At 39.7% G+C, this 20,036-nt stretch overlaps 1 protein-coding gene across 3 annotated transcripts in view; it reads right to left on the bottom strand.

Annotated features, from left to right (window-relative positions):
- asic1b (acid-sensing (proton-gated) ion channel 1b) overlaps positions 1–20,036 on the bottom strand; it is a 238,420-nt gene that overhangs the window by 29,906 nt on the left and 188,478 nt on the right. For 2 of the 3 annotated variants that reach the window (XM_047347858.1, XM_047347856.1), the window contains one exon: positions 1,314–1,464. In XM_047347858.1, coding sequence (XP_047203814.1) covers positions 1,314–1,464 — 151 coding nt within the window. Of the gene's footprint in view, positions 1–1,313; positions 1,465–17,628; positions 18,432–20,036 lie in introns of those variants that run through there. The other variant, XM_047347857.1, reaches the window with a different exon arrangement.

Raw genomic sequence — 20,036 nt, 5'->3', positions numbered from 1 at the left:
AACATGACAAAAACACAAAGCAAAACAAAGGATGTAAGCAGGTTAACGGTGTTAACAGTGTTGATTCGCTTCAGGTACCCCTTAAGATAAAGCCTTAAAAATATACCATATGACAACTTTCTCAAATTTAAGATAAGCAGCACATGTTGTCCAAATGTTGTTAATCTATGAGATACTTCATAAAGTTCTTTAATAAAACATTTCCGCCATAAATTGAAGACGAGCCGCCTCTGGTTAATCCCGCACAGCTGTGAGTGTAAAAAAAAAAAGCAGTCAGTGCTGGAAGACAGGAGCTATCACGCGTTATCGCCATCAGCACTATGCATAAAATGCCATAAGTCTCACCATGCAGTTCTCTTTAAAAAATCAGCAAGCCAGCTTGTCCCTATAAAAGTCAGCTGACGTGAGCCTGTGACTCCCTGGCTTGGCGAGTCAGGAGTGTACCAGAGGCAGGCTGACTTCAACGCCCCTCACCGCATCAGTTCTTTCACAAAACACTTGGAGGCAGCAAAAAGGCGCCTTAATCATGCCTTGAAGTATTTACTAAAAGCAACTAAAGTCAACTCTACACATTGTCTAAAATGTGCAAAGGTGAAAGAGACACACCCCAAAAGTCTGGATTGCAGTGAATAGTGGTCTACAGAACACTGGCTCAGGGGGGCTGAATGTATGCACACATTTTGTATTTAATTTGTAAAAGAATATAAAACTATGTCTCATTTTCCTTCCACTCCACAAATATGCCCTACCTTGTGTTGTTCTATAACATAAAATCCCAGTAAAATATATAAGGTTAGTGGTGATACAGTGAAAAAATTTAAATCTTTTAAGAGGTATTAACACTTATGCAAGGCACTGTATTGCATTTCAATAAAAAATATTAGTATCAGTCTGTTTTTCAGCTGATTACAGGATGCAGTGGGCCAATAAAGTCAATCAAAGACCAGAGTGTAGACGTATCCCTAAGAGGAACATTTCTGATTGACAGATACAATTTTTGGTTCATGTAATCTCTGGAGATAAAACAAATTCAAAGCATATTACATTTCACTGTAATAAATGGATTCAAGCCTCCACAATTACATCTTAAGAACTCCAGCCTCATCAAGCTCTGTCTCATGGATTAAGCGGGAACCCCAAGGATAGGTTTCTTTCCACTGATATTTAATACATTTCCATTTCTGAAATGATGTGACTCCTCCTGCGACTTATTTTTCAAAATATATGGATCAGTGATCAGAAATCACAAAAATAAAGTTAGTTTCAACTTTAGAAAATTAAAACTGGAGGGAATTTATATGATCTGCCCTTACCAGTCTCTCCCCAAACAGGCAAGTATTCATCCTGCTGGATGTCCAACATCAGCTCCAGGCCATTGCCTGTTCCACCCTTCATCGTCACAAGTAGCGGTCGTCCATCTTGGCCTGAATTAAATGTGTAGCATTTCCCGTAGCGTGTAAATATCTGAAACACACATAGAAAGACAGGATTTTTTGACAGCATAAATGTTCTATCCTCTCATCTGGCTCTAGAACAACTGTTTCAACCTGAGATCTTATTCCTTACAGGGGAGATAAAAATAAAAAACAGCATCTGCTCAGTCACTGATCCCAAGCTTTTGTGAAGAGAGCCGGTTCATAAACTGAAGCCTCTTTGCTCTCAATACTGCATGATATAGTTTGTGTTTGAGAAAACAGGACATGATTTTTGTTTCAGAGTTGGATGATTTCTGGCTGACAAATCAGACAAGACAGCAAGAAGGACTGAAATCCATTAACCCTCCATCTAGACCTATTTAATTAAATTAAATTCAATTCAATTCAAAAATACTTTATTAATCCCAAAGGGAAATTAAATGTTGTTATAGCTCATATTATGAAGGTTTCCTCAAAGAGCCGTTGTAGATGCTGATGGCTGTGGGCAGGAAGGATCTCCTGTAGCGCTCCGTCTTATAGCAGATCTGAAGAAGCCTCTGACTGAAGACACTCTGTTGTCTCATGAAGAGGATGCTCAGGGTTCTCCATAATGTTCTTCATTTTATGAACAATCCGTCTTTCCACAATGATCTCCAGAGGTTCTAGAGGAGTCCCCAGAACAGAGCCATCCTTTTTTATCAGCTTGTTGAGCTTTTTTAAGTCCCTGGCTCTGATGCTGCTTCCCCATCAGATGATGGTAGAAGAGATCACACTTTCCACAACAGATTTATAGAAGATATGCAGCATCTTGCTGCAAACACCAAAGGACCTAAGCTTCCTCAAGAAGTACAGTCTGCTCTGTCCCTTCTTGTAGATGGCTTCACAGTTGCATCTCCACTCTAGTCTGTTGTCCAGGTGAACACCGAGGTATTTATACTCCTCCACCACCTCCACTTCTTCTCCCATGATAGAAATAGTTTTTGACTTATTCCTGTTTCTCTTAAAATCTACAATCATCTCCTTTGTTTTAGTCACGTTCAAAATGAGATGATTGTTTCCACACCATGCCACAAAGCGGTCCACCACCTTCCTGTACTCAGCTTCTTGTCCATCTCTGATCCACCCCATGACTGCAGAATCATCGGAGTATTTCTGCAGATGACAGGAGTCTGTCTTGTACTGGAAGTCTGAGGTGTACAGAGTGAAAAGGAATGGTGAGAGTACAGTCCCCTGTGGTGCTCCTGTGCTGCTGACTACCTGGTTAGACTCACAACCCTTCAGTCTCACAAACTGTGGTCTGTTTGTCAGGTAGTCTTTGATCCAGGAGATTGTTGAGGCCTCCACCTGAGTCTTCTGGAGTTTCTGACACAGCAAATCACGTTGGATTGTATTAAATGCACTGGAGAAATCAAAGAACATGATCCTCACAGTGCTGCTGGCTTTGTCCAGATGACAGTGGGTTTGTTGAAGCAGGTATATGATGGCATCTTCAACTCCAACTCCACAGCGATAAGCAAACTGAAGGGGGTCCTGATGGTTTACTGTTTGCTTACTCAGGTGGGCCAACAGGAGTCTCTCTAGGACCTTCATGATGTGAGATGTCAGGGCAACAGGTCTATAGTCATTGAGAACTGATGGGTGAGTTTTTTTTGGTACCAGAACAAGACGGGAGGTCTTCCACAACACCGGAACCTTCTTCTGGGCCAGGCTAAGGTTGAAGAGGTGCTGCAGAATCCCACAGAGCTGCTCTGCACAGGCCTTCAGGACTCTAGGGCTGACATGATCTGGACCTGCAGCCTTATTCCGATTCAGTCTCTCAGTTGCATCTTCACCTGACTTCTTGAGACACACAGGTGGAAGGGGGAAGCAAAGAAAGCATCAGCATCTTCTGATATGGTTGAAGGCAAACATGTAGAAGCAGAAGGGTCTAGGGCTGAGGTGGAAGATGAAAAATGTGAGGTGTTACTGGACAGCTGTGGGTCTTGTGGGTCAAAGGAAGGTGGAATGTCTGTTTGGCTGTGAGCAGGAGAGGAGGATGCAAAGCTTGTTTCTGAACTGAACCTATTGAAGAATGTGTTCAGTTCATTGGCTCTGTCCAGACCTCCATCGGTCTGATCATCCTTCTGCTTGAAGCCTGTGATCTTCTTCATCCCTGTCCACACATCTCTGATATTGTTTTGTTGGAGCTTGCTCTCCAGCTTCTTCTTGTACACCTCATTGCTGTCTCTTATCTTGACTTTAAGTTGCTTCTGTAAACTCCTCAATAATTATCTGTCTCTCTCTCTGAAGGCTCTTTTTTTCTTGTTAAGCAAGTCCTTCAGGTCACTGGTGATCCAAGATTTGTTATTGGGGAAGCATCTCACGGTTCTGGTGGGGATGATGTTATCCTCACAGAAGTTTATATAGTCGGTTACACACTCAGTCATGTGGCTGGCACAGTGCGTCCCAGTCTGTAGCCTCAAAGCAACCTTGCAGAGCTTCTTCAGCTTCTTGTGACCATTTTCTCACAGTCCTCTTTATTACAGGTTACCTCTGAACAAGGGGCTTATATTTTGAGCAGAGAAAAACAAGATTGTGATCTGATTTGCCTAGAGGAGGTCTTGCTGTAGAGATGTATGAGTCCTTGACATTTGCATAAAACAAATCCAATGTTTTGTTTTCTTTGGTAGAGCAGCTGACAAATTGTTGAAACGTTGGAAGTGTAGCAGAGAGTGAAGCATGGTTAAAATCACCAGAAATTGCCACAAAAGCATTGGGGTGTTGTGTCTGTAGCTTAGCAACAACTGAGCTGATGGCATCACATGCAGTGTCAGCAACAGCGGAAGGTGGAACGTAAACTGTTGCCAAAATAACACTGGTGAACTCTCTGGGTAAATAATATGGACGAAAACCTACTGCCAACAGTTCAATATCTGGACTGCAGAGATGACACTTCACAGTAACATGTCCTGGATTACACCATCTGTTGTTCACAAGTACTGCCAGTCCACCTCCTTTACATTTGCCGCTCCTCTTTAAATCTCTGTCTGCTCGTATGGTTAAAAAGCCCGGCAGAGAGACGCTGGAGTCGGGGCTATGATCCCGCAGCCATGTCTCAGTAAAACACACGATACTGCATGCCCAGTACTCTGGCTGGGTCCTTTGTAGGGCTTGGAGTTCATCCAACTTGTTTCCCAACGATCTCACATTGCCCATCAACATCGACGGAAGAGATGGTTTGAACTTCCTCCTTCTCTCTCTTCTCTTAGCTCCTGCTCTGCATCCACGGCGTCTCCTTTTCAACTCATTAGGGATTTGGGGTTGTAGCTGAAGTGTTATTTGAGCTTTTGAGACATTAATCAGCAGCTCCCGGTTGTAAGAAACAACCCCGTTGCCATGGCAATGCAGCATAACAAATGTCCAAAAATAGAAAGTATTAAGAAAAATCCTCCAACCTGCACAGCATCCGACACTGGAGTGGACAGTCATCCAAAAAATAAATCAACTGTATCCACCACAAGAGGAATAGTTCCCAAAAAAGAATAAATCAGAATCAAAAGTAACAGAGCTACTCCAACCTGCTGCCACCTTGAGCGGCGCAATTCTAGAAAGCAGATGTAAATTTGATTTAGCACCATTTAGACAAAAACATTTCAGGCTTTTCTAGCTTCACCAAGGAGAGAGCCTTCTGATTTCTCTGCTGGTATATTACAGCAAATAGATTATTTTGGAGTTTATCCTATTAACTAAACTGAAATATGTGAATCTGTGCCACTTTCTTTAAAAACGTGCAAAATAATCAACAACAAAACCTGACATCTATTATGCATGAAAAGATGAATAAATTACTTGCAGTTATTTGTGTTCAGGTCATAACACTTCATTACCATGAAAAGCTATTTAAACTTTTGAGAAGCTGATTATAGATGTTTTGTGAATTTATTTAAAAAAATAATTAGTTGACTAATTATCATGTTAGTTACTTCTTTAATTTGCAAAGTAGATAAAAACTTAATATACTACACTTAAAATTTTTGTAAAACAACACATCTCTGGATACAAAATGTAGATTTGTGAGCCTGTTAATTTTAAGACTATCCCACACTGGAATGTTCAGACATGTACAGTACAGTAGAACCTGTTGCTGGACTACTGTAGCAATTCCAAGCTGTGTTCACTGGAAATGACATGATTTCCAGTGAACTAATGGATGTATAATCCAATCAAAAACATCAGGAAATGAAAAAGCATGCCTGGGGCCCAAAACGAGATTTATCTTTACTTTGTTTATGTCAAATGGCTGAGATATTAAAGCATCCTAGCTCCTAATTAACTTAGAATTAACCTTCAGCATTTTGACATTCATGTTTAGACAGTAACAGGAATAAGGCAGCCGGTTTGCAGAGAAAATATAACAAAGACGGGAAAGAAATTAATCAAATACGTTTTTTTTTCATTAGCATTTCACCACATACAGTCAAGATAAGAATTTAGCCTAAGCTGGATGTATAAATAACCTTGTGGCAATACAGCTAATAAAACAAAAGGCTCCACTTTTGTCTTCTGCAATCGCTCAGAAAGCTGTCTTTCTTCTGAATGTTCGATGAGGACTTTGATAAAAGATAAGAAGGCGATTATTACATAGTTGACTTATGAGTCAGACATTATCACTTCATGACTCAAATGCCACAAACACCAGATGCACAGAGATGGAAAAAATAAAACCCAGCCACCCCTCACAAAAGAAAACTTAGAATAATGTGAATCCTGCTCAGTAAAATTGTGTGGAATAGAGCCAAACCTGCATCAAAAAGAGGCACGGTTATTCATAGGAGCCTGTAAAACACAAAGCAGTGAAATGTAATGAAAAGCCCTCTGATAAGTCCAACGCAATATGAGATGTGACCTTTCAAGAGCATAGGTGGCAAAACTGAGCCGAAAACAGAGCCTATAGTAGCAGCTTATGTGTAGAATATAAATATCAATAAAATGCCCCAGAAATCCATCTTCTGTCCCAGGGCTCCCTCTCAGTGTAATCAGATCACTATTTGTCATTTCGTTTTGAAATATAGACAGAAGATTTTTTACAATATCACAGAGCTGCCTCCTTTCATCCAACAAAGTATCTTACTGTTGCAAATGGGCCAAACCTGCAAGAAAAAAAAAAATACAAAGAATTCGCTACTCAATTTCTTTTAGTCTCTTGTCATCAAAACGTGTAAACCATTTTTCTCTCAGACAAATTTAAAACAAGAAGAGGCTTTTGCTGTTCATACTCAAAGAAAACTTTCGGCAGACACACATCAAAGAAACTGTGATAAAACTGGAGAAAATTTGCGAAAGCGCTTACATCTGCTTCTTAGTGCACATACTGGTTTGTACGAGAGCATGAATGATTATGTCTGAGAGGGAGAGGGTGTGTTTGTGTGCATGAATGCAGCCCCCCTACTTGCCATCTGCGTGTATGTGTTTGTAATGTGGTGATTGACTACCACAGGCCCGTAGTTAGAGTTGCTGTGGTAACCAGGAGATTATGCTGGCTGCATTGAGTGACGAGCAGCAACAGTGGGTGCTGCTGCTGACCTTGGAGAGTCAGAATCCTCATTGTGTGTGAGGCGCTCAGAGGTTTCCTCTGTCTCCTGCATCTTTACGTCTGCCTGTCAACTAGTCTGTCGGTCTAACTCACCGGTTGAGCTCGTTGCCGGTGCACATGTAGCGTGACATTTTCTAAGCAATTTGGCATTACGCATTTGTTATTTTGTCAAGATGCAACCTTTGTCATTACTGAAATCACATGTTGGTAATACCAGAAAAAACATTTCGATTAAATAAACTTGTATTAATTATGGTTGTAAAATATAATGTATAACAGTTGCACAAATTATTAAGAAATATTTAGGGCCAATGCTGCATGTTTTTGATGTGTCTCTGCTTTAAACCACCTGATTTAAATCAATGGCTTGTTGGGACCCAGCTATGGATTTCAACATTAAAACTCCGGTACACACTTTTCTGGAATTTTCAAAAATAAATTGCATATAACTGACTTCCAGCAACTGAGGAAAGGGGGGTAGCAGCAGACTTCCCATGATGCCACTGTCTGAATAAGAGCACCCCCTCTCCAACAAGCCAACCTCTTCCACCGGCGATCATCGGGATAGGAGGAGAACAGCGGGCTGATGTCTCTTTGCTGGCAAACTGACATAAACTCTTCACCTGGATCCAAGGATGTCATACAATCATCGATCATATGCAAAGTTAAGTACGAATGAAATACTGTTTGTGTATCCAGTATTTTCATTCATGAATGGGGAAATTAAGGTGTAAGAATTGCTTACTTTCTCTCTCTGAGGCCTGCAGAAGCAAACTGTCCCAGAGAAGTTCCCTACAGAGAAGCGGTCTCTACAAAGCCGAGCGGAGCGGTCTCCCAGTCTGGAAGGAAGACAGCAGAGACCCCATCACCATGGTTACGGTAACGTGCACTGTGGTTGGCGGACAGAACGGGCCGTCTTTCATCCACAGCCACGGAGGTTAGCTAGAAGCTAACCGTTTAAAGACTGTGGACGTTTCTTCAAACTTCTCCGCCTTGGACAACGTTCCTCACCACAGTTCATGAGGTTAAGTGTTTGGGCAGAATAATATAGAAAGATTTAGATTGAAATGATCTAAATGTTTTTCATTTTATGAAGTTTGGTTTTGTTTGTGTTGAACTCAGCTATCTTGGTGCTAGGAGAATATCTGCAGCACATATGTTCAGTTTGTGTTCTGTGTTTGTGTGTTTTTAAAGTTAAGACAAACTTTATTAAAGGGTGATTTTAAACAGAAGATTGATCATAACGCGCCGTCCTCACTTATGCATTTTAACCCTTTTATCAACGGTAATTTTAAAGGTGTGTGTTTGACTCTGGTGCTAAGCTATCAGCCTCCTTTGTTAGCTTCAACTGCTAACAGCTTAGGACACGTGCTTGCTGCTAAATAATATTTACCCAGAAAGGTTTAGTTTTCAATCCAGTAAATAATGTGTCCCTAACATCATTTTACTAAATTTGATAACTAAGTAAACACCATTAAGCCCCATTTCTCCAGAAAGATTTGGCTTTTTTCCAAAACATTCCCTTAATATTTCTTTAAATATTATTTTAATAAATAAAGGCAGCTAATGAGACACCGTTGAGAATTAGTCCTCCAGAAGGTTGGTTTTATTCAGCAGATCATTATTTAAAACATTATTTGATTAAAATAATATTTTATCTGATCTTGCATTGTGAAGGGTTGTCTAAACGTTAGCAGATTATTTCCTAAATTGGTTCCAAGACTAACTTAACTTCATTTCCAGATTCTTCAAGATAATCCTTGGTTCTCAAACATAAACATTGCATGGTAATGTTGCATCACTCTTTTGGTCATGGTTTTCAACCATCTTTAATCAACTTGTTTATATTGTACATAGCCCATTAGTCTTCCCTATTCTTTAATTCTACTTGGTAGTTTAGTTGGATTGTTTTAGCATAGTAAAGAGTTTGTTGATTGAAATATGTTTGACTTTGAGTTGACTTATTTTTGTTAATAAATTCTTGTATTTTAAGAAATTGTGTGAATTCATTCCATGTGTGAACAGAGTTTACCTTAAATAGGCTGTATGAACAGCCTATTTAAGGTACCGCAACAGCATCTCAATAGGATTCTAGTCCAGACTTTGACTACATCAGTCCAAAGTCTAAATTTTCTAGCTGTTCAGAGGTGGACTTGCTGATGTGCTTTGGATTATTGTCCTCCTGTGTGCTTGAACGTCATTAATCGCAGATGGGCAGTCCTATAGAGTGTCTGGTCCAGAGAAGAACTCATGGTTCCATCACTGGCATGTTGTCCAGGTCCCGAGGAAGCAAAACAGCCCCAGAGCACCACAATACCATTACCATGTTTAACTGTAGGTATGCTGTTCCTTTGTTGAATTCCTGTGTTACTTTTACATCAGACACAACTGGAAAAAGTTGCTTTAAAAATGTACACTTTTGCCTCACAAGTCGGTCGAATATTTTCCATGGATGCCATTTTGGTTTACTTCTTGTTGTTGCATCATTAACACTCCTACTAAAGCAAGTGAGTTTCTGCATTGCTTTAGATGTTGTTCTCATTCTTTTCTGTGATCTCCTTGATGAGGCGCTCTTGGAGTAATCATTGTAGACTACATACTCCTGGGGAAGGTTCGTCATCCTTCCATATTCTTTCCCTGTTTTGCTGGCTCTACAGCCCTTCCACACTGATAGATGCCAATGACGTTCTCTTCTGTTCAACAATGTCTTTGCAGCAAGGCATGATGTGTTGCTTTTTTAGATCTTTTAGCATACTTCATGTTGTCAGACAGGTTGTGTTTAAGAGATTACTTGATTCTACATGACAGGTGATAACCAGGCTTAGGTGTCACTTTTAAAGGGTTAGCTGGGTTTGGATAGTTTTTTTATTTTATTTTATTAATTATCAGTCCAGCTTTGTGCATTTCATTTGCTTTTCTTTGCCCAATAAATAAAAACAGACAAAATGTACAAGGAGCAAAACACTTTATAAAACAGTGTATTATGTCATGTAAACACCAGACAGGTGTGTTCTGTGTGTGTAAAATTTATTTTAACATAGAAAACACATTTGTGATTATATGCAAGAGCAGCTCATAAATTGTGCTTTGTTTAACCCTACAAAATATCTATTTGACAGTGCTACCCCTTCACCCATGTGCTGCCTTAAAACAAGCCAAAACATAGGTGTAGGGCTGCATAGTCCATAAAATGACATTAAAAAATACTTACCTTAGAAGTGCATAAAACAAAACACAAAGGTAAGTAAAGTCTGTACTAGTTAAAATGTCTGCACACTACAGCAGTAAGCATTTCACACTGCATTCCAAACAAAAACCCCTGTATCTTCAGAGCTATTTATTCCAGGAATAAAAATATTAAATAAAGTCCACCTATGATGGGAAGAAACTGTAAGAGAGACATCACCCTCCTTGTTCTTGCGTAGTGTAAAAAATGTCACCGCATTTTCCAATGATAAATAATTCACAGAGAGACAGGCTGAGAGAGTTCAGATGGCTCTCAGCTATCCCTCAAATGACAATCTGACAAGGCTGAACAAGCTGTTCCTTAAAAGTTGCCAGGGAACCACTTTCCCCATTCTCTATTGATTTTATGATCAGTGCTGAGCTCCAACACACATCAAGCTAAGACAGTTACAAAAACATAATTTCATCATGCATGTGTTTAGCCTTTGTTTGAACAAAAACAAGGATGACTAAACAGAGGGAAAGTGCCACAAAACACTATGAATAAAAAATATATTATGTGATCTGGATACACACATAAGAACAATCATAAATCAAGATGACTGAACATGAATATTTAAATATTTCTCAAAATTGCAGGTCCAATTACTTAATGAAAACCCTCTTTAAAAAAAAAAAAAAATCAAATCAACATGGCGGATAAGTCTTGTTGCAGCTCAGGATAATGAAAGCCTTCAGTAACATTAGGTTCCATGGCAACCGATCAAACTCTATTTATTTAGGAGGACCTTGCCATATGAAAGCTCCTGAGGAGTCACCAAATTGATCTTTATGTGATATTATTTTATTACTTTTATACAGTTATTCTATTTTCCATTTCCAAGAGTCCTCTGCAGAAAACAGTTCTGACATAAATGTATAAACAGAAAGACCTGGTCTTATACTGGCAATTTAAATTAGATTTCCCAGAAAAAAAAAAAAGATTCACATAAATCACATAAAAATAGCTCTTGATGCTTCACATGACTAACTATTACAGTTTTTAAACTATGTCATAGTTCCTCATGTTACAACTACACCAACACAATTTAGTGCATAACTATTAGGAACTATATCAAAATCTTTTAGAAATAGAAATGTGAAAAGTGTGGCATGTATTTGTATACAGCACCTCTGAGTAAATACATTGCATAACCACCTCTTTCGGCAGTTACAACTGCAAGTCTTTTAGGGTATGTATCGACCACCTTTGCACATCAAAAGACTGAAATTCTTATTTACAAACTATTTTATTCTCAGTCAGATTGGATGGAGAGAGTTTGTAGGCAGCAAATGTCAACTATTCCCACAAATCCAAAATTGGATTGATCCAAATGACTTTATTGTGGCTCTGGTTATCTGCTTAGGGTTGTTGTCTGGCTGGTAATTAAACATCTGCCCCAGTCTCAAGTCTTTTTCAGTCTTAGGCCATTCTGGTTTTCTTCCAGAATGGCCCTGTACTTATTGTAGCTCCATTCATCTTCCTATTGACATTGACCAGCTTCCCTGTCCCTGCTGAAGAAAAGCATTGTTACAGCACCATCCTGCCATCACCATATTTCTCCATGGAGATGGTCTGTTGGTGCTGAGGTGAACTTAACACTTTTTGTTGCATCATTTATGTGCCTGGAAACAAATATGCTTTTATAATTGTAAGAGGTTTTAATTACTGTAACCTCAGTAAAAGCATTCCTTAGCTCCACCAATTTGTTAATTTCCCCACCAGGGAAAACAACATTAAAAATGCCTTCTGCTGCTCCAAGGTCCCACTTCGGCAAATCTGACCATCTAGCTGTCCTGCTAAGGCCAACTTACAGCACAAGGCTGAAAGCAAACTCAGCCACTTTGTTTGAGATCTGTAAACAGGTGGACCAACAGTGCACTGACAGAGCTGCAGGGTTTTGTGGAAATGACAAATGGCTATCTAAAAGGAGAAGGTGGAGAAGAATGTGGACGTGGTCGTGGCTGAGGAAAAGAGACCAAACTGGGATCCCGGCATTGTTCCCCTGAAATAATCTGTTCCTCTGGTCACACAGCACCTACAGAGAGATTATTTCAGTGGAAATGAATTTCACACAACACCGGTTTTATGCTCCAATTCTATTGCATTAGTTGATGGAGGTCGTAGCAGCTGTCACGCTGTGACAGTCATTCTAAATATCTAACACTGTCACATACAAATCGCAGGGTGTTTTTTGGTCACAAGACACTAACAACAGCCGGGCTTGAACTTGTGTCACAGCGCGATGTAAGACTGCAGATTTACAGCCAAGACCAAAGATTTCTCTACAATTTTCCAACAATCATCCTGTTTTGCCTGCCCAAAATCACACAGTGTACACCGGCCATTGGTTTTATGCCACACACGGGATTTTGAATCTAGGCTGAAATTGCTGATCCTCCAGAGTTACAATGAGTCTTTTAGTCTCTTCTCTAAATAATGCCCTCCTTGCCTGGCCTGTCAGCTAGGCAACCATATCATGGTAAGTTTGCAGTCGTGCCATTATCCATTTCAATTTTTGGATAATGGATTGAACTTTGGCTTGTGAGATGGATCTTATTTTATGACCTATCACTTCTTCAAACATCTTCAATGCTTTATCCTTGACCTGTCTGGTGTCTCTCTCAGTGTTCTTGATGCTCTTTATTCACTAATGTACTCCAACAAACGTCGAAGGTCTCATAGATGTGTTGTATTTATAGAAGGAATACATTAAAACAGGTGAAATCTATTTACTAATTAAGTGCTTCTTCTGAATATTATTCTATGGGATCAGAGTAAATCGTTTTAATTAAAAATGGGCATCACCTTTCGCAGATCTTTATTTGTAAAGAAATAAAATCCATGTATCATTTTCCCTCCACTTCAAAAGGCACTGGAAATAGTGTTATCACAACTTTAGTAGCCTCCTTTCCATCTATGTTATTTATCATTATTTAGCATACTTTTATAAGGTACTGTAAGGAGAGATTTTCTGATGGAAAGTTGTTTAAAAACTGTGTTGACAGGTAAAATCATGGCCAAGATGTTCTATGTTGATGATGAGTTCCAAATTACAATGTATTTTATCTGGATTTGCTGCAAGTAAAACAGGTGAGTTTTATGCCCATTCTTTTAGAAGAGCAACACAAACCTTTTTCCTGTGTTCTGAACCTGATTTCCTGACATCATTATATTGGAAATCTAACAACACTTACTTTTTCTATATAAGCACACCTTCTGAATGGGCAATCAGTTGAGAGGCTTGCAGCCTACTATGGCCCCTTCTCAGACCAACACCAATATGCTAGTAAACTGTTTTTTCTAACAAAAATCAATTCTGGAAGATTATACATTATTTTTGTTTGAGCTGTTACCCATATATACTCTACATTCTTAAAGCAGTTTGCTACACTACAAAACTACACTACACCTTTTAAACTACACTGTGTTGCTGGTTTAATCTGGTCTAATGTAATAAGAAAAGATTTGTAAATAAATTGTAAAAGTGTAAGTGAATATTGCACACTCTATAGTGAGAATGTTGTAATGTCTAAATTGGATTTTGATCAATTTAATTTTACTTACATATGTGCACCAGTTCAAAATGGGAAAGGCTCCTTCACATACACTGCAAAAAGTTATAAATATATGAAGTATTTTAGATGAAGCATAACAAACTGAGAAATGATGAGTTTACATAGAATATTTTTTAAACTAAAAGTTATAAATAACTTTGGAAGAATGCCATTTTACTACACAATAACAACTCATTCACCAGTTTGTTTGTAGGACAGTAGCATGGCATTCCCCATTATTTGATAAAAACAGCCTTACATTCAACAGAAAGCAGTCCACTGATCAGCTGTCTGACTCCAGTTTAGCTCCCTTTGATGGCTGATCTGCCAATTCTGATTTAGATTACGTTTATAGACCTACTGATCAACAACTGGGACAATGAAAATGGTTTAAAGTTCTGATCATTATTACATGCTGCAATAAAGAATCATAAATTGAAAGTAAAAGGTGCAAGACATTATTACTGATTCTGATAGGGGGCAAACCTGTCTCTTGGTAAATATCAATGCTCTACCACAACATAAAAAGCTTGTTCCACAGGATGTATTTGAATTGTAAAGATGACGCCCATCCCCCTATCTCATCTACTGATTTGCTTTGACCTAGCATCCATTCATAGTTAGGTCATGGTGGGGTGGGTGTGGTTGACGAAGGGGTTAGAGCACCTGTGCACTTAACCAGATGGTCAATGGGGGAGATGCTGGCCATGCAAATCTCACCTGCCAGTGCTGAAAGGGTATCCAGTCCATCACAAGAGTAACATGGAGACACACAGGTCAAACAACCATATGCACCCAGAGCCAACTTCAATAAGTGGCCTATTAACTAAGCATGCATCCTTTTTTGTGAGAAAGCTGGAACATCTGGTGATAACCCATGCATGGATGTGGAGTAACTCTGTGCAGAAAAATCCCAAGATGGGATTTAATCCTGGGACCTTGTTGCTGCGAGGCAGCAGTGCTAACAACTGCATCACCCCCATTATACTGAGAATATGAGTGTTCATCTTCTCAATGAACTGAACAGGAAGTGCTTTTATTTTGATATTTTCAGCCAGAAGAGTCCTTGTTATGTCGCAGCTGGCTTAGCAGCAAGAGAAAGCCTGAGGTAAGTTAAGCTTATTATGTTTCCTAAATAATCCAAAGTCATTTAATACAACATTCATTTGGAAAGACGACCATGTGGTCATTATTATGAAGCTACAGCTAACATGAACAGATTGTTATGAGCCATTAACATCCCATAATCTACCGTCATTGGCTTATAAATATCCTTTCCTACCGGCTTCTTTTCACTCTTCATTACATGAGATAAAAACTGTTAATAAGACTTGAGTCTCAGACCAGGAGTCCGAATCAAGTCTCACGTCACCAGAGCACAAGTTAAAGTTGAGTTTAAGGTTTTATTTATGTATTTTAAGTGCGACTCTAGTGGCCTTCTTTGAGCCTAGGACTATATTTAGACCTTTGCTTTCAGTTCATGTGTTGTCAATGTTGCTTAATGAGTGAGGTAATTTTTACATTTCTTAGACATTTAAGCCAAGATATTATAAGTAATAACTGAGTAAATGAAATATATGCAAAACACAATAAAACCGACGAGAAGATATGCAGTTTAGGACGTTTTTAGAAAAAGAAAAAGATATGTTGGAGACATTTATTTAAATATTCTTGAGCTGTAATCAGCTTTGAAAGAGCTGTTACTGTTTGCATATTATGGTGGTTGTAAATAGTGCAGGAGGTAATATGAAAAGTCATTTCAGTGACAAACTGGCCACATTTGTTTAACTGCTTGAAACTAAACTGTTTTGGTACAGTGCCTAGCTCACATCAGCATCTTTTCAAGAAACAGCAGACATCTGTCTCCATACAAAACCAGCTAAAACACTGACTGCACAGCCCCTGTCCAGAACCCGAACAAAACCAGAACAAAGCCCACAATGGTGGAAAGAAACTAATGAACAGAACAGACAGAAATATTGCAGAATGAAAAAAAAAAGTATTTATTAAATGGAGACCTGAGTTCATGCAAAGGTTTCTCTGCTTGCTCTGTTTGTGTAAAGAGATGCCAGATTGGTAATTCCAAGCTCACAGCTTGCTAACAGCCTTATGTTTGTGGTGTTGCTTATAAAGTTTCATAAACAACTTCTTGGTTGCTGTTTTAAATGACTTAAACTCCGCTGTTGTAAAAGTGACAAAAAGATCAAAAACACTGATGCCTGAATAATTTAGAAAAACTAATATTTGGGATGCATTATTGTCTCAATGTGCCAATGACTAATGCCTAAAACATTCTCACATAGAAATGAAATAAAATCTGTGGTGGGATATCAATCAATAGTGGTAAGCAGGAGGGACAGAGGCTGCTTGACCAGATGTTCTCTGATTGATTTCTCACCCAAAATCAATGTCTGAGACCTGCGTGAGTGAAGTGAGAACTGCCTCATGAGAATCAATCATGTGTGTTGGTAAAGTCAGGGTAAAAAATGGCAAAGGCATAAAATATGGGGAAGGATGTATTGATGAAACCAGTGGACCACCTATGGAGCTTTTAAAGACATGCTGCAATGTGGGGGTGGGTTGCAAAAAAAACCCCAAAAATCAATACATTCTGCCACCCATTGTATGCAGACAGGCTCGGCATGGTCTTCAACACCTCACCTCTTAAAAGTGACTTGACTCCTCGGGTCTTACTCCTAAAAACTGCTTCACTTGGTTCCCTTGAAGCCATGAAGGCAATCATCGATTATCCATGCAGCAGCACACATCACCAACATTCCAGACTTTGGCACTATGTTTATCTCTAAAACAGGTTGCTATGGCTTGGCCACCCCTTGGGAGACCCCACACACCGTGAAGTATTCCTAAATATTTAATCAAGGAGAAATGTGTTTGATTTTGATAGCTTGCTCTATGTATCTTAACTGTGCTGTAACAACTTTATGATCCAGCTGGAGCTCAGTCTGACGACAAAAAGATGAGAAGAGCGGCTTCGATCTAAACATGCTCCCAAAAAATTAATTCGGCAAATAACAGAAACAGATGATTGTAAAGCTTAAGCCATGCCTCAGATTATCAGAAGAAAATAAAATGTTTGTTGTAGTAATGTGGTGGGTGAGATGGGGAAACAATGGCTTTACATTGTTTTCACAGTAATGAAATGGAATTAATGAGGCTGCACTCTAACTAACTGCACTCTTTCAGGCTGTCATTGAATGTTGCAACGCATTGCTAAACAAATCAAAAAGTCTACATTATAGGCAGATTGGGCTGTGTGAGCACAGGGTTGTACACAGATTGATCCTGGCAGAGCAGGGGCTGCCTGACAGTAGACCACAGGTGTTATTTTATGTTCTTCTATCACCTCCAAATAAAATACACCCCCTTCAAACATTTTAAAATTAAAATGTCAACAGTGTTTATTATTATCATCAAGAAAACAGGAAAAATGACAGAAAATAATAAAAGAAGATCTATGTATATACATAAAAACACGTTAATTGTTACAAGTCATTCAAAGCAGATGTAAATTTGGATTTAACTCATAATTATGATATAATGCAGGACTCAGCATCAATCTGTAGAGGGGTATGTATATAAATAAAATTTATTATAATTAAATTACTGATACATAAAACGTCAGGGCAGAGGAATGCGCTCCACTCTGCTGATTATATGTTCACATCAAATTCACGAAGCAGATATTCTTAGGACACATCAAATATTCTGACAGGTAATTATTAAGACCTGGTCTTAAGGAGATAAATAAAGGATTGGATCACTCTCTAAAACATACATCAACCTGTTGGAAATACGAGGAAGTTAAAACATATAGAAAGACTCAGGGAACACACTCACGGTGCTGAAATTACGCGGCCCACACAGCTCTCCCTGGTACCGACAGTACAGCAGCATCTCCTCCAGCTGATGTCCCAGTCGGTCCAGCAGCTGCCTCATGCTCGGCTGGGACTCCAAAGGAGGAGGAAGGAAGTTTTTGAAGTCCAAAATCCGTGAAAGCCAGGGCGGCTCGCTCCTGGCGCTCTCGCCGCCGTCACCCAATAGAGTCAGAAGCGCCTCTTTGGCAGCGGGGGAGACCTGCAAGTTGGGGGAGTCAGGCTCCTTCTCCAAAAGCCCCAGCCACCTTCCCGAGCTGAATATGTCTGTCTTCTTCATGCGCCGAGGCAGCAGCAGGTTCTGGTTGCAGATGGTGACGGCCGGGAAAACCAGTCGCTTGGCGTACACCATGTGCGCCTTGGTGTACATAGGCGAAGAGAGCAGGTACCGCACTCTGTTGGAGGACCAGGCGAAGAACAGAGCCACGGCCGCCAAGAACGCCAGAAGCCACGCAACTCTCCGCGGGTATGAGCCGCTGAGGAAGATGTGCCTCAAGCCGTGCAAGGTTGTGTGTTTCAGGAAGAGTTTCCCTGCTTCGGTGAGAGAACCCGGGCTCGGCTTGGATCCAGAGGACGGGCACATTTTCGGGAAACGCTGGTGCGCACACTCAACATCGGTCCCGCCGTGGTCAGGGCGAATGAGCCAGGAGTCGTCTTTGCGCACTCAGAAGGATGCCGTTTGGCAGAGATTTTAAAAGAGGAGAGACTGAAGCGCACGCAGCTTCTCTTGGTCCTCTCAAGCACTGAGCAGCAGCTTGAGGCGGTGATGGGGGAGTATTTTGGCAGCGCTCCCTAAGCATGTCCGGGAGGGGCAAGTGAAGTTAGTCAGAATGATCCAGTGCGCTAATCTGCAGCAACAGGAGTCAGGGGGATTATTTCATCTAAATTACAAGCAGTTAAACACTAACAATAAATTCCAAAAAGACGACAGATTTGGTTAAAATCACACAATCACTTTTCAGTGCACGTTCATCCTTCCCGCTTCCCAAATTATAATATTCTCACATCACCCTCCAACCACAGTCTTCACAATCATGTCCGCACACAAACACACAAAGACATACATCCTAATACATTAGAATATAATCGAAATGTGCGTTCGGTAATACAGCTCAAAAATTGAAGCTCATATAGACTGATATTTTTCAGGCGCTTATTTCTTTAGTTTCTTGTGATTATGGCTTACAGCTAATGAAAACACATTATTCACATTCTCAGAAAATTGTACTATTACAAGAGACCAATAAAAGGACATTTTTGACACAGATGTTATGTTGTGCACATGGCCAATACGGTCAAGGCCTTGAAATCTGTCCAGGAGACAGCAGTCATTCACACCCTCCACAAGCCACAAAAGGTCATTACAGGTGAAACTGGCCATATCTCCTGCCTCTTCGTTTTATCCAGTCAACACAGCTGTCTAAATGTTTACAACACTTCATGCGACATTCTGCTGACAGGCTTTGTGGAGATTTTATTTTCACCTGTCCATACTGCCAAAATACCAAAGCCTAACAGAGCCCTGACCTAAATACGATGGAAAGTCTCTGAGGTTTTTTTTTCAAGAGGAAAACACCAGAGCTAACATTTCAGATGCACAGAGGGCCGTTATTAAAATAACATTGGCTTTCTTTAACACCTCAGCTGTGGTGCAGGCAGCGCTTAAATACTCATATACTAATTCATGAAAAAGTAGCCCCAACCGTGCATTGAGTGCACATAAAAATACATTAAATATTAAATAAAATATCCTTTTTCATTTGTCTGATATAATATTCTAATATTCTTCATTAGGCATAAGTTGACCATCAGAATTAACAGAAATAAACCAATACTTGAATAAAATTAATCTGAGTGGAATCTATATAAAATTCAATTGAATTACTGAAATGAGTGAGGTTTTCGATGAGATGCACCCATAGACCTTTGTTGAATATGATTAATGCAGTTTGTCATCTAAAATCTCTTGGCTCAGTAACTGCATATCATTTGTCTTCCTTTTCAACTCCATGACACACCTAAATAGCTCTGGGTGCACATGCACCTTAACTCCTGCAAGCTTCACATTTTCTAATCTCACTCAGTGTTTAACACTTACATTACAGAGGTTATTAGTAGATGGGATGTAGTCTGCTGCAGGATAGTGCCACCAGTTACATTGCTCATTCTACTCAAACTGAATCTCTGGGCTGCATCTTTCACACTCACATGAACAGTATGTAAAGCTGGCATTCAAGAACTGACTAATGTATTTCAGTCAAACGTGTAATGTCAGAAGGAAAACAGAAAGGTCAAGATGCCGCTGGGAAATTAATAAAACTCCTGTGATGCATTTTGTGTGATGATGTCTAAATACCCTAAGCCACCCTTTAA

Source organism: Girardinichthys multiradiatus, chromosome 20 (assembly GCF_021462225.1).
Source record: "Girardinichthys multiradiatus isolate DD_20200921_A chromosome 20, DD_fGirMul_XY1, whole genome shotgun sequence".
Lineage (NCBI taxonomy): Eukaryota > Metazoa > Chordata > Actinopteri > Cyprinodontiformes > Goodeidae > Girardinichthys > Girardinichthys multiradiatus.
The sequence above is the reverse complement of the archived record's forward strand: the minus strand, read 5'-3'. Positions and strand labels throughout refer to the sequence as shown.